The 16079-nt window shown below is 42.3% G+C and overlaps 1 protein-coding gene across 2 annotated transcripts in view; it reads left to right on the forward strand.

Moving 5' to 3' along the window:
* The window catches only part of rgs3a (regulator of G protein signaling 3a), a gene marked incomplete at its 5' end in the record, with an annotated part of 114820 nt that overhangs the window by 73408 nt on the left and 25333 nt on the right, over window positions 1–16079 (forward strand). For both annotated transcript variants that reach the window (XM_079288894.1, XM_079288895.1), the window contains one exon: window positions 8270–9259. In XM_079288894.1, coding sequence (XP_079145020.1) covers window positions 8270–9259 — 990 coding nt within the window. The remainder of the gene's footprint in view (window positions 1–8269; window positions 9260–16079) is intronic.

Below are 16079 nucleotides of genomic sequence, written 5' to 3' on the forward strand. Positions count from 1 at the left end.
ATGCGTCTTGATTCTTCCAAAGGTTTTGTAGGAGTGGCAGTGCACCATGTTACTCTTTAAATGAGTGAGATTGATGCTTACAACTTAAACACTCATATGTACAGTACACATACGGGAAAACTACGTCATCAGCTCTCAGCTTAAGCTGAGATATAAATGGGAATTTCATGCTAATAAACCGCAGTTGATATCTTCGAGGTTTAAGTCTGCTGCCAAGTCTAAGCTATTCTGCTTCAATTAGTGTTGCCGACACACTGAATATTGCTGCTGCCCTGCAGCACCGGTATATGAAAGCAGTATTATTATGCACTTATGAGTGGATGCACTTTAATTTTATGATGATCATTTTGCCCGTTTTGCTTTTTACTTTACTTTGTGGCCGAAAGCATTTGTATTACTCTCTTGAGCAATAGTCTTTTGCATCTTTCATGATTCAGATAAAAAGATTTCGCCCACTTTTATGTCCGCTGTGTTCACCTGACATCTTGTCCTCTTGTTTTTCCTTTGATCTACAGACCCCCTTTTTTCACTTGTTCCCTCACTTCCTTTTCCATTTTCGGGTTTTCTCCTTTCCCCTTGGCCTGATCACAATGGAGGGGTCTGAGAGATAAATGACTATTACCCGCCTCATCACTCGTCTCTTAGTGAAGTCGAGGGCAAAAGAGGCCGGTGCATCGCGGTGCATGTAATGAGGTCATTCAGAGATTGATCATCTCGATGGTCTGGTCCCTTAACGAGTAATTAGTATTACACAAAGGAATAATGGCTCTTAAATCTTCAGACCGCAGATTGCCCTGGAAAGTGCATGTCAAAACATGCTTAATATATATTTAGTTGGCGTGGACATGCACGCATAGATACACACACAAGCCTATAGCTGGCCTTCCCGTCAGTTGTGCACACAGGATGATTCAAATATCAGATACTAGCTTACATATACACCTCTTCCAAATCAGATAGGACTCGTGTGTCTTTCGTGATATATGATTGCAGGGAGGTAGAAAATCATCCTTGTGATCGTGTGTACGTGTGTGTGCGAGTTTATATAAAAACCTGTGACGTGAGATGGAGCAAATGATTTCACTGACAGGCAAATGCACTGAGACTTGTATGAAAAGGAGTTAGTGGAAAATAATGTGGTTCACAAGTCGAAAACAACTTTGCTATCGCTGTTGAGGGAGATAACAAGCATCATCGCACCCCCAAGGAGGCTTATTGTCTCAGAAACACACACACGTCCACACCTCCTAGTGACACACACTGATGTTTTGTTTTTTTAATGTCTTCTTTTGTTTCTTTCACATGTTTCTTTCTTAAATCTACCATTCATTTCAATAGATCATTAAAGTTAGGGAGGCAGGTTAAATGCATAGAACAATCTGAACTAGAAGGGCCTGGCGCTCTGCAAACACAATGGGCAGGGTTGGTGGATGGGAAGCCGTTGAGGGATCGTATCCTTGTTGCTAAGCTCTAGGGAAGACCTCCATTCCATGCAAGATACATTTGGTGAAAAGCGAAAGCGCGCAGCCAAATCCCCATAGTTAAAACAAGAGATCTAAACCAATTTCTTTGGAAAATGACGATCAGCATGCTACATATGCTGTAGTAATAAATGGGCCAAAGACAAGTGGACTAAAAAAGGTCAGTTTATTTATAACAAAGGAGATGGGAATATGCTTCGCACCTGTCAGTGTCAATAAATAGTGTAGGTAAAATGACAACAAGGGTTACAGTGTCCAGTTGGATTGACTTTGTTCCTATTTCTTGTTACTGGTTTCCTTCTTTGTTTTCCCTTTGGGCTCTGTAAGCACGCAGTCTAGTCTTCGCTGACCTTACATGTTCTTTGGAGAAATCAATATGTCAGTGAGTAAAGAAAAGAAAAGAACAGGGTAAACAAGCGTAATGCAGACTGATTGGTCGGAGTTAATTCCCTCAGACATCCTTCCAGCCAAATTGCTGCCGTACACACATCCACCACTGAAGAGAGTGGACACAGAGGAAGAAAAAGAGAAACCATGTTCTTTTAAAACAGCATTGATAATTGAGTTGAGCTGGATTCATTGAGTTTGGAAGTGGACTTGGCAAGTGTAATGGTGGAACCATTTAACCATTTCTATTACACTAAGTAGAGCGAAGCAAAGGGAAGACTTTAATCAATCGATAACCAATCTTTAATGAAATGTCTCAGTTAAAACAAACCAGGACACAGGATATTAAAGAGAATGGGAGGAAGAGGAAGGACAGAGATGAAGATGAGAGATGAGAAGCTGGAAGGGCTGGAGAGAAGCTACGATGACAGAGGTCATAGGAGCATCTCTTGCATTTGGAGAACGCACGGCACGCAGCTGCTCCCCTGGAATGGTCTCTCGTTGCCACGGTAACCGTGGGACAGAGTTCACGTTTTGTCTTCCTGCAGCTTCCATCCGGAGAGTTTGACCTTCAGAGTAACAGTATTTCTTTTGGCAAATGAAGGTCCTTGTTGTCAGTCTTCATTTCTTCAGTGAGATATGACTTCAGGGTATCGACTGATCACACCTGGTGTCTTCTGTGCTTCTTTCCCATCCTGGTGACACAGTTATACCTAATAGGAGTCCTGTCATAGGTGTCACTGGTAGGTGTAACTTTTTTAATATGATGTGGTGTTCTTAATTTCTGGATGCAGCTTCTGAGCTCTGTTTCTGTATTTGTGCACAATTATATGTCACAGAAGGCAGGAAGTAAGGTCAAGCGTAGCTTCCTTCTATTTGACTTTAAAAATCTTCCTATTTTGAGACTCTCAAAACTGAAAAGCATAAATAAGTATTCAACATCCGTGCATTACTTGTGGCATAGAATGTCTGTGTTCAAAAGAGTCGGTCTGCACCTAAGCCGTGATGTTATATCGTTTTTGTTTCTTAAACTGAGCTTTAACACCCTCAAGTTATCCTTTTGTTTGACTTTTTTGTGATTTTTGTCTTATTTTAATCTTTGAACAGAAGCTTTAATCTGAAGCACAAACGTTAACCTGCCGTTGGCGCTAGCTTCAAAGTCAGGTAATGTGATTCATCACGAGTAGGATTCATCCTCTGGGGATAATGAATGTCGTTACAAAATTGGGCATTTTGCATTTGTTCGACAGAGACGGTAGACACCTGAAAGAAAAAGAGGAGAGAAAAGTGCACCTTTTTTGGCACAATGTTTATAAAATATATTATAAAATGTGTAAAAATGACTCAAAGGGAAATTCACCAGGACTTGCAACATGTAGCGGAAGAATTGTCACCAGCCACTATGGCTGCCTTCTGTTCTTAAGCATAATTAACGGGCATTATCTCTAACATGATGACGCATAGTTTCAGCTCATCAAACACATGCAGTTAGCTGGTCAACAAGGCATTAAATCACATCTTCTCAGTCAGCTGAATCCACGATTATGTTTGGAAACTCATGTTCACACAATTTGTTTTAATATTCTCGGTAGTTTGTGTTAATGTGTCTGTTTGAGATGTTTCCTGGCCGGGTTAGTGGTGGGTGTGTCAGGTGATCATTTGCTAGTTAGATGGACCTGGGGTTGCAAAGGAAACTTCAGGTTCAAGTTCTAATCCTAAAATCAACAGTTTTAACTGAGAAAAGTAAAGTTTTACACCGCTGGGGTTTCAGCTGAAAGAATAAGGCTAACATTGTCATGCAAGCCGTCATTTCCCCAAGGGGATTTCTTAAGGATCTTCTATTCTAGCCTATTCTATGATACATCTAAGCAACACATTAACTGAACGGAACACAAAAATGTAATTATAGTCAGAACTCCTCGTGCCTTAGCTGGGGTAGTGATGTTATAAGCCTGTTAATTTAAACATTCACACAGCCAATGGCAGCTCTCCTTCCTGCAACTGTGTTGATGATGTGTTTGACTTCTTCACAGTTTGAGAATAATTTAGTTCGCTCTGTGTTTGTTAAATATGCTGCTCTGGTGCCAGTAGACTTGAACGCACTCATAACCAGAGTAAGAAACGCTGGGTTGCCTTACCGAGTTGATAACAACCATCCAAGGACAGGTTAGGGGGATTGTGTTTGTTAGTTAGTTAAGCCAAGAAACAAAACAATATCCTGGGTTATGTTGAACTCATTTCGTAGTACAGGGATCTGTAATGCTGTCTATGGTCCACTGACATGAAAACCAAACAGAAGATGGACATTTTCCGAGATCTCCTTTGCTCTTTTATTTCTTTCTCTCTGCCCTCTTCCACTAACTCATCTCATGTCTATGTCATTGCCATTCACTGACTCCCCTCCGCCCTGCTGCTTGTCTTATTCACTTTGTCTCCTCCATCTATTCAATCTCTTACCCCGCATCCCACTCTCCCTTTTAGCGCTCGGTTTGTTTCCTTGCTTAATTGAGGCAATGCAAGAGATTGTATTGTCTTGAATCATTGATGACTGAGCCATATTTGAGTACAAGTGTGTATTTTATGTGTGTGTTGTAAACATGCATATAAACCTACGGACATTACCCATTAGCTTGTGTCTATTCATTCATCTTTTGAAGCAGGCATAAAGAGTGTTGGCAATGTGGTAAATGTAATAATGGGAAAAATGTCTTGAAGATGAAGTTTGACGATATGCCTGTTGTTTTCATGTCTTCAGATTAAACGTGAGCACAGGCCTGAAAGACAGGGGGTTCATTTAAAGCTGCTTGATTTGTGTGTTTGTGTTACTGTGTGTATGTGTCGACTGTAGCGAGTGTGAGAAGGGACAAGTGTATCTGACAGGACAGGCTCCATTGTGTCTCAGGCCATGAATTCAACCGTCAGGGGTTTACGTATGTAAGAGGGATGGGGTTCAGCGAAGTTGAGAAAAAGAAAGAGAAAAACTGTCTACTGTGTACACCTCACATTTAAATGTATGATGAATAGATAGAAGAATAACTGTTTGTCATGATTTTTCAAAGCGTTTATACGATCACAGGCCTCATAAAATGTAATTTTTCTGATCACTTTGACTTGGATATCAATGGACTAAGAAAGAATGAGAAAAGGAAGGGCAGAAAGGGATAAAAGACTTTACTTAAAAGTCTTTACTGCCACTTTCCTCCATGGGTGCTTTGATAAAAGTGCCTTTCATTATAAAAATACCCCTCATATACCCAGTGCATCAGGAAGAAGCCCTGATGTCTTTGTTTTAACACTACTGTGAACCATTTCGATTGGATCACAGGTAGGTTAAGAGGTAGTTAGAAGAGGTCCGGATCACCTCGGGGCAGTTGTATATATCCATGAACATCAGAACAAGTCATGTTCATATTCATATTTATAGCCTTGAGTCAATGCTCTTGTCTCAAAAGACTTCACTGAAGCCACATTGGAAAAATGGTAAATGGAACCAACACCACCAAAACAAGCACACAAGCAAGAGGTCTGAATAACCCTGGGTTGTGCGTCTCAAAGAAAAACAGTTCAGTAGAGGGACAGATTTGGCAAAGAGGCGTCTATTTGTGAAGCACTAAAATCAAACATAAACATAATACACACGGGAAAAAAACACGTGACCCTTGGCTTGACATCCGAGTCCGGTGCAAGACATCACAGGTCAAGGTTTGCAAGGGATTGATTGGGTTAATGGGTCAATATAATGGTATGTTTTTAATTGCCAGATTTGCAGATAGTTTCATTGAGTGTGCACAAAAGAGACGGGCTCAGAACAGAGCCTTGATGCTCTCCACAGCCCATATTACAAGAACATGAAGTGATATCGTTGCAGGAGATGTGTGTGTCTCTACATATATACGGTGTAACATTCCCTCTGTGCTGTGCTGTTGCCTCACTGGGGCACACTTTGTGGGCAGATTTCCTCTCGCCACACATCTCTCGGTTGTGTTTTTTGGTTCCTTTCTCTTGTTTTTTACAGCACAACACCCATGCAGCACATTTTTACTCATCCACTCCCAACACTTCTGATTTTACAGATTCCTCCCACCTACTGTATTTGTCTGTTAGAATACCTGTGTTTCTCCCGTTGTCGTCCCAGTCTGAGAACTGAGCCGTGACATCCTGACTGAAAGTCAGCCTGACTAAAGCTACTTGCAGAGTTCATGAATACAGGTCAAAGGGTTATAGAAAAGTTGAATCAAGACAACAGTACCTGGGAGACTAATGTGAGCTGCATAACGACACAAACAGCTTGTGAAATTTCTTGAGAGCTGTCGAAGAGGAGGCTGCATTATCTCCAATTAGAGCAGAGCGTCTTGTGACTGCAGCTCGTCATCATGGGTCAACGCGAGCAGCACAATGAGCTCCTTCACAAGACTTGCTGCAGACTTGAAGAAGATAGAATTGCCTTTGTGAACTGAGGACTTGTGATTTCATAAATCCACCCTTGAATATTTTGGGTACAGTAGTTTATTTTCATGGTCTATATATAAGACTTCACGTTCGCGTCAGATCTCCATGTTCATATTCACTTTATACTTCAAAATGATAATACAATGTTCCCCTAACTTAATATCACTAATGCGGTCTGCTTCCCATTTCCTTAATGCTGCACGCTGAGTGAGCTTAAGGCTCCCCTCTTTCCGGTCAGTTAAAAGAATATAGCTGGCGTCACTTCTTTACTTCTCTGTCCCTGTTTTGCTTCACAAAAATAAGATCAGTCCAACTTGGTTTTGTCCTTGATGTCTTCTTTACCTTTGCCGCACCGTTGTTGGCAATTATTATCGATTTGTCTTTGGTTACCTTACAGTGAGATGTGTTGGATTACATAAAAACTTCACTGTGTAGATTGATTGAACCAGCCCGTTCTAGACGAGTGCATTAGAAAGTGACGCCAAGGCTCCTGACCAAGTGTCGCAGTGAGAACGCATTGGATCGAACAGCAGCTTTACCATCTGATCACGCTCTTTCTCTTCTTCAGCTAACAATTTCAGCAGCAGAGCTTATCTTTTCTAAGTGTGTGAGCTTCAAAAGTGCATATTATTAAATTGACTCAGTTGTTTTTCACACGGGGAATTTCAAGATTTCTTTTGTTTCCGTTTGTCTTTTTTGTACCTTTTTGACCCCAAGCAACTTCCTGTGTTGAAGCTCCAGCTTGGTTTGGTTTTCAACTCACCTTAACCCACTTGTGTTTTACCTGTTAGTTTGAACCAGTGCATCCTCTCAGTGCTTATTCATGTTCTCCTTTGAGCCGTGCATGTTTACTGGAGTACAGCCAACGCATATGGAATATGCGTTGCCAAGTTTATGACATCTATGTGAATTGACCTCTTGAACCCATGTGTTTTCATAAAATGTAGCCTTTAACGAAAAAAAAGTTTAGTGCAGAACTTTATAAACAATTCCGCAATTCAGCTTTACATATTCAGTAACTTTGTGATCTTTAGTCAAATTTTGAAAGTGCAATTCTTTGGGGTTGAACAATGTCGGCCCACTCAAAATGCATTTTTAATGATCCACCCACTGAGGGCTCTGTGGGTTGCAATAGGTTAACACGTGCACATTTGTGCGTGACAGGGATGTTGTGTTTTTGGCCCTGGGAGGCGAGTGAGGGCAGTGGAGGGCTTGTGTGGTCATTGGGCTGGATAGAAATGGTCAGTATGTTGAAATGATAGAGTCAACTATAAGTTTGAGAACCCAGAAGAGCTGCCTTAAAGTTAAAAGAATAAAGAACGGACTAAGAAGATCAGGCCTGTATCGGGGCATAAAAACTCCTGGATCTAACAATAGGAACAGAGAATCGATAGATGGGTGAACAAATGGTTGGCTAAGACATTGTAGCAATAATCTCATCCATTTCTTCAAGAGTTTAGGTGTTTGGTGTTGGAAATTAGCAACAGTTTGTTTTATATCGTGTAGTGAAATACACCGCGCTTTGCATCTACAACGCCTCATTCAGCCCCGATGGAAAGACATTATTCCCATTCCTCTCATTCGCCTCGTTTGACAACATCCACAACGTGCTCCGTGATGCCATGCTTGTAGAACTTCCCGTCACGAAAGACTGTATGCTATGATCAGGCAGGACTATCATCACTTAATATTGTGACCTTCTCAACAGACACAAACGTCATCTACTCTGCTGCTCGATCGCCCCCAGCATGACGGAGATATTTCAAAACCAAATTCAATGACTGCTAATGAAATAGTTGTGATAAGTGGATTTGCTCAGGGCAGCACAGTAAATCTCAATCATGCCGCGTTAAACTTGTTAGATTTACGTATATATACCCGTGCGTCAATTGTCCAAACGGTTTTGACCAACTGTCCTCTCCCTCTCTGCCTTCCTCTGTTCCCTTTTCTAGATGTTGGAGCCCAATGTGGAAGCCCCTTCCTGTGAACTGGGCGGAGTAGGAGCAGATCGAGGTGGTGTGTGCCTCCACCTGCCCCCCTCAGAAGGTGAGGAAAGCAGCCTGTATCCCTCCAGTCCCTCAGAGCCCCTAACCCTGGGCAGCCCTTACCCGTCAGAGCCTCTCACCCCTTTGGACGACATCTACATGCCTCTTGGGGGTCTGGTGGGATCTGAGGAGCGCCACAAGGTGCCTCCCACGCCGCCTCCTTCCACAGAGGACGAGTATTGGAGGAGTATGGAGGGGAATGAGATGGAGATCTGGAAAGAGGCGAATGCTTTGGAGAGCAGGAGAAGGGAAGAGGAGGAGGATGACGGGGCCAGCAGAAAGAGTGCTGGGAGTGAGAGGGACGAGAAAGAAGAAGAAGGAGGAGAGGAGGAGGAGGAGGAGGGAGAGAGCAATGAGGAGGAGGTCAACCTCAACCTGGCGGCGTCCAACACAGATGAGGACAACGCCTCGGAGCCGCTGGACACCAACGCTCCCCCTTCCTCCTCCTCCTCGTTTGTCATCCCCGAGCTGCGCCTCGATCGCTCCTTCAGCGCCGATGCCCTCTCCTCCCCCAACACTGACGAAGAAGATTACGACGAAGACGAAGACGAGGAGTCCGAAGAGGAGGACGACGAAGACGACAGCGACGACGCCGACCTGCGGCGCAGTGACAGCAAGCGCCGCAGCATGGTGGAGGGGGCCACCTGTGAGAAGCACGGTGGAGGGGGCCTCAGTGTGCAGAACTCCCTCCGCAGGCGCACGCACAGTGAAGGGAGCCTGCTGCAGGACCCCCGCACGCCTTGTTTCACGTCAGACAACGCCATCAACTGCCTGGAGGCGGGGGGAGCGCACCACAAGGGCGGCTGGACACTCCCATCACCTAAAACCCTGAAGAAAGAGCTGACCAAGAATGGAGGCTCCATGCATCAGCTGTGTATGCTGTTCTCTGGGAGGAAGGTAAGCAGTGTCACACTGAAATAATAATGAGTTTGTGGAAATAAAAAAAAAAAACACACACGCAAGCAAATACTAGGATTTCTCTCTAGCTTTGTGTCTCCTAACTATTGCATCAGCTCAGCTCAAAGTTTCGGCTCACTGGTGTCTGTAAAAAGGGTGACATCAAGTGGTACAATAGAGCAAGTACACACGAATCCTGGAGTCCTTGAAGTCAGTTTAAATCGAACAGAAAGAAAAGAAAATGAGCAGTGTTTTGCAACTACCAGGACAGTCTTGTGTCTGAATTTACAAAATAAAATAATGATGTTAAAATATTAACTGCACAAGAAAAGGCACTCGGCTTAATGTGCTTTTATATAAAGCCCTGCTGAAGTGCAACATAAGCAACTGGGCTTCCACTGCTCTGCACAATTACCTTCATGCACTCTGACATGCTGACGCTACGAAGAAGACAGAAAACAAAACAAAGACACGAATAACAAAAAAATCAAACCAGCGAGTAGTTAATCATTCCTGCTTCCACGCAACTTTTTTTTTTTTTTTACAAAACACTTCCTCTTCACGAGGAAGCACACATATATGTATGCTCACATACATACATGGTTGATGACTTTTATGCCAGTGTGTTCTGCATATTCTGACCATTGTGTAGGGTTGCTGTATAGGAGCTTATACTGTATGTAAAGTACTTGATGGCTGTGTGTGCAATCTGAAAGTAGAGATGAATTGACATACGAGATATTGTGTTTTATATGAAGAGTGCTTCATTTTTGTGATAAGAGTTTGACAGATTTTTGCAATATCGTTTCTTTTCATCAGTTATAAGAAGCACTTATCACTGGGAGTCACAGGTAGAAGAGAATATATTCTTGATACATGTATTATACTTTATTTTAGCCGTTCATCTCAGTGCAGGTGGTAGTTGTTCTACTTGGCCAACAGAGGGAAGCATGCATCAGACCCTGTTAGCCTAGCAGCCTCATAGAAGTGTGCATCACATCTTTACTCACTTCACTTTGGCCGAGGTTGAGTAACGCACAATGATTGGCGAGTCTCAGCGCGTCTACCTTTCCTGTTAACCATGATGTAATGTTTTTTTATGATTTCTCAAGAGGGATTACACTGTAACTGGAATGCAGACAGGTCGTCAACCCTGTACTGATGCTATTTATAGTAGTTTGAACTGAACACCTGCACACCTATGACAGCAATATGAATTTAGCAGTTTCTCAAAACAAGAGTGCAGCAGACAAATGGAGAGAAAATGACAGTGATATCAGAGCTCCACGAACATCCCATAGACTTACTGATACACAAATGACAGAGGCGATCAAGTGCTCACTCTGTCATTGTGGAATATCAGAAGCGGTTTTATCCGTCCCACCTTCCGCAAGTCTGTCAGCACACTCGGCAGCCTTAAATGGCAGCAGTGTGTGAGCCGTGCAGAGGAGGAATGCGGCAGACAGGGCTGGAGCCGATTGGTCTTGGCAGATTCAAGGGGAATTTTACTACCTTTTTAATACCCCCCCCCCCCCCCCCCCTAATTCATAAATCTTGGGACATCTCCAGGTGCAGAAATAGAGTGTGTCCAAACTCTGCCATTATTTCATGTCATCTTCAAAGTTTGTGAATTAGTTTATAGCATTTAAAGTTCTTATCATATGATGCAATTTCAAACATTTGTTCTTATATTCTTATACATTTTATCCAGTCATAATGTAGACATGATTTGATATCAAGAATAAGCAAGCCTTTAGCTTCCCTGCTACTTTTAATATACTGTATACCAATTTTGATCAGATGTCCGGAAACAATTCAATGTAAGCTAAATAGCAAGGACAGTATTTTGGACACTTTTTGCATTGTGTGCAATTAATAATCACAACACAGTGACTTTACTTAAGCTTACTTTCAAAGTCAAAGAGTTGCACAGTATGTGTGTTGCATATGTATGTGTATGTGCTGTATAGAGGGAAAGGAGTGTGACGGAGGAACAGGCACAGTGTGAATCTACTGTCTCTCCTTTTATAATTGAAGCCCCTCCCCCCCTCCCTTCCTCCCCTTCTCTGCCTGTCACCTCTCTTTTCTCTTGCCAGGCAGTGTTTACTCTGGTCCTGTCTTTCTTCCGCTCTGCACTTTTTCCTCTGACTTGATGTCTTTCTTGGTGTCGTCAATGCAAGGAGAGAGCCTGAGAAAGACAGAGAGCAGGTCTGGAGAAATAATGTCACGGTTGTTCGACGAAGAGGTTTTTCTTTGCTACCGCATAAAAGAAACTGTGTTATTGCTGTCATAGACCTGCTAAATGTGGTTTATATGTCACTTTTCAAAACAAAGTCGTAAAGTGTTTCCTGAACCAGAAGTAAACTACAATTTTTTTTTTTTTTTTAAAAGGAATAAATGCAAAACATACAGTAGAATGACAACAATGAGTTTGATATGTCTTATCTGTGTCCGCATTGCTCGAGACTATATCTGTCATATTAGTTTTAAGATTTTGGTTGTTTTAACAATAAGTTTACCACAAAAAAAACATTTGAAAGGTATTACTTGCAAGTTTTTCTATCGCAAAGCACAACATGTTGAGGACTTAGATGGGGGAGAAAGAAGAGAGCAATCAGAGCACTCAGCTGCACTGACATTCAGCTGGATGTAATTTGCCTCCTTGGGTAATGCTCTGTGTAAAACCAGCTATGGCTGGATTATAAAGGTCAGCATTGAAGAATGTTTTGCTTCTACATGCACTCACAAACACAATTAAAACATTCAGGTAGTAAAACAACAAAAATGGGAATTTAATTAAAGGTATGAGAGTCCAGAAGTAATCTACAAAAAAACTGTTTTCCAGTTTGTTGCTTCATTGGACAGAAAAAGCGGCATGCAACAAATAGCCATATAAGCCTAAACCACTGTGTGTTCACGCCATTAAATAGAATTCTCATCTTGTTGTCCAAACCCACAAATCCTCCGTCTTTTTCCAGACACCACACTATCCATCATCTCGTTTCAGTTTGTGTTGCATCCACACAAACGTTGTGGCAACAGCCGCGTGTGGATCTGACCCAGTGCTTTTGGCTTACGCAGACCAAACATTTTGTTTATGAGGTCTTAATGTTTGTTTGAAATGTGGATAAATATCGGCCGTCTTTCCAGACGTTTGGGGGTGGGGGTGGGGGGGGGGATGTGTTTACTTGTGGTTTCGTGATGGCTTACATCCCTGCGTTGTGTCAAGGATACACAGGGGTGCACAGTGCAAAATGGAACTAGCTTAGCATGCATTCACACTTGAAAACAGGTGTGTTAACGTGCGGTGCTGCCAGTGCTTCTATCCCAATCTAGATGTAAATCTGTAACGCAACAGTTCATTAATAACGTTTTCCACATTTGACAGTGGCAACGAGAGGGAGATGAAGTCTATTGATTGGCTTGAGCGACATTCAAAATTCAACACGCAAGAAAGCAATTTCCATTTAATGCTGGTGCACTGCACACAGTAGCCCATCTATTACTTCTGTCTGACGCAAACCTGCAGGATACTGCACAGCTGAATTAATGTTTTGTAGTAAATGAAATATTGCTGCTTTAGCCGGGTCATGAAAGAAGAGTAAACCAGGCAACATTTAAATAAATGATCTCCTTAATAACGCAGCATATTATGTTGTATTTGTTGCAGGCTGACCGGGTAATCTAACACAAGGTAAACAGCACACACAACTCCATCTCATCTAACTGACTCACCTTTGTCCTCGGAGCTAAAGCCAAAATGTCAAATCGATTCACTAACATGGAGGAATCAGGAAATAGGAAGCACACCTGTGCAAACTTTCTGAAAAACAAAAAAAAAAGAAGCACAATCTGTTCTATGGGCTGCAATGGACACGAGTGGAAATATCAGTACAGTAAGGTGTAAATAGTATTTGTTTTACCTTTAAAGATATCTTTTAGAAAAGCATATACACGGAGGGTAAAGTACACAAAAATGTGTTCACATGTTTTGAGTATTGTACCTTCCGAGTACCGGTAGTGTTCCTCAATTTCCTGGATAAATAGGATAAACAGTTAAAGGAACTTGGTGTTTTAGGCCCACATAGTAAACTTGGTGCACTATCCTCAAGTACCTCAGCTTCATGTCTGGACTCCCACCGGTCACCAAGACTTCTCATCATTCCCCAGGCCCCAATGTCCATGTTCCTTGTGGTAACAGTGCCTAACCTTAACTCAGAGGTTAATATAGAAGTTAAAAGAGCACGCCACTTGTTGATATCAAGACTGTGACCGGTCCCTCACATGGACCGGTGCGCGTGACCAGAGCTAATAATAGAATGTTTTTTTAGTGAACGAATGCATAATGGGTTCGTGGAAACGATTTAAAAATACCAGGTGCTGTTTTGTCTTAATATGACGTGTACATCAGAATCAGCATTGGCTTCTTTGACAGCACTGTGCAACACTGAATTGATTGTATTGTAGGAAAAAGAGGAGTTTCTCTTGTTTGACTGCACAGTGAATGGCCTGGAAGGGACAAAGGGTCTCCAGGGTTCAAATCCATGAGAGATGCAGCCAAGCTGAGTATGTCCACTCAAATACTAAATGAGTCTCATGTAAATATTTACTGAGCAAACTGAGCAAGCTTGCAGGACAATCAACAGTGAGTCAAATACAAAGGAACTGAATGTGATGTTTTTCAGTTTATGGTGTTTTACGTCACAGTTCACAATAAAACGTCCATGTCTATCCATCCATCCGTCCATCCATCCGTCCATCCGTCCGTCCGTCCGTCCGTCCGTCCATCGGTCCATCCGTCCGTCCGTCCGTCCGTCCGTCCGTCCGTCCGTCCGTCCGTCCGTCCATCCATCCATCCATCCGTCCATCCATCCATCCATCCACATAACTCAAATATATTACTCAGCCATACACAACCAAATAGTCTTCTAGCATTCAAGAGGCTAAATAAATAAATGACCCTTCAAACTCTTTAGATTCTGAGTGTTGGTCTTAATATCTAAAACGTGATAGGCCTAGTTGTGGTTGCTGAGCTCTCATTGGACAATCAATGTTCAGGGGAGGGGTTTGGTAAGTTGTTGTTTGTTGGCATCCTGTTTGCTAAATGTACACATTTTCTCGGGATGTGTCTTCTGACAGACAGACAAGAACCTTTTCTGGGTTAAAAGATAGCCGGCCAAGCTGACAGGAAAGGGAAGATCCATTAGAGCAACTGTAATAACAAAGAGGAGTCTTCTGGGAAGCAAGCCTGCTATTTAGTTGTGACTTTGACTGTCAAATAAAATAATGAACATTATTATTCTCATAACTGAAATTCTTCACATCTGCTTCGCATCAATTTCTTTCTTCCCTGCCAAAAGTCAAGATGAAGTAAAATTATAATTGTATATATGTATATATATGTAACTATTAGGCTACTACTACTAATTAGGCTTATAGATGGATAGGATAGATGGTTGATTATATCGCTATCCTTATATTTAATATTTGAAGTAATTTAAAATAATATGAAACGGACACAAGAAATGCATCAGAAACAAAGGAAACCCTGTATTGTGCGTCTGAAAGAAACAGTAGTTTAATTAAAAGGGCTTCAATGCAAAATGCTCAAATGGGTTGAGAGTGAATGAGAGAGGGAATTTGTTTCCTCTCAACACCTGCAGGATTAGTTAAGATCATTTCCAAAAACAAAGTCATTCACTTCTTAGCAAACGGAGTAACTCCTTGTGACCTCATGAGAGTTCAAAGCTTCCCACGCTAATTCTTCTTTGCCAGGGAAGCTCCCACATGGCCCAAAAACTCAGCTTGTCCACCTGTGTTCTTTTGCTCTCGCTCTCACTCTTTCTCTTTACTATTGTGCTACTAAAACACTCAACTAGAAGGGCTAAAATCGCATTCCTTTTGTTAATTTGTTTAGCTGTTTATGAGCTCCCAGGATAGTTACTGCAGTGAAATGCGTGTGAAGGAGTGTGGGAACGTGCTGCTTCAATCCACGAACTCTGATATTTTTGTAATACAATGAGAATGAGGGATATGATAGCTCCCTTTGATTCTGTAAAAAAAAAAAAAATGTTCCTGGTTGTTTCCAATTTGAACACAAGCAAAAGACACACATTGAATGTCAGCACACAGCGGTCTCTGGCTCAGTATCCTCATGGTAGCAGATTGCTTCGAGGCATGACTCAGATGAAGATAATGACAATAAACATGACTCATACAATAAATGAAAGGCGCACCACGTAGGGTTACACACTAGCCAATTTAGGGGAATACGCAGCAGTTACTGTCAGCAATCGCATTTCCTCAGTGAGCTTTGAATTAAAACGCTGTTCAGGGCTTTGATGAGGTCTTTCTTACGTAAGACGTGATAGCATGATGTCATTCATGGCACTTCCTGACTGGACCAATGTAAATAGTAAATGGTAAATAGACTTGTACTTGTGTAGCGCTTTTCTAGTCTTCTTATTCCTCTAGTTATTCCCCCACTCATACACTGATGGGAGGGGCTACCATGCAAGGTGCCACCGGCCCATCAGGACTATCTAACCATTCATACCCAAACGTACAAGTGTCTTGCCCAAGGACACATCGACACGGACTAGCGGAGCCGGGGATCGAACCACCGATCCTCTGATTGAAGGACGCCCCCTGCTTTCTGCCCACCTCAGTGCCCGGCAATGTGTGCAGTTAGGACTTTGGATGCCGTCGATGGTACAACAAAGCCCTCTCCTGACGTACGCCTAATCCAAGAGAGGATCCAGAAGGCCCCTTGCTTCGTAGTTATGACTTGCCTGTGTTTGAATGGAGGTGTTTACAGCGG

Source organism: Melanostigma gelatinosum (assembly GCF_949748355.1).
Source record: "Melanostigma gelatinosum genome assembly, chromosome: 18".
Taxonomy (NCBI): domain Eukaryota; kingdom Metazoa; phylum Chordata; class Actinopteri; order Perciformes; family Zoarcidae; genus Melanostigma; species Melanostigma gelatinosum.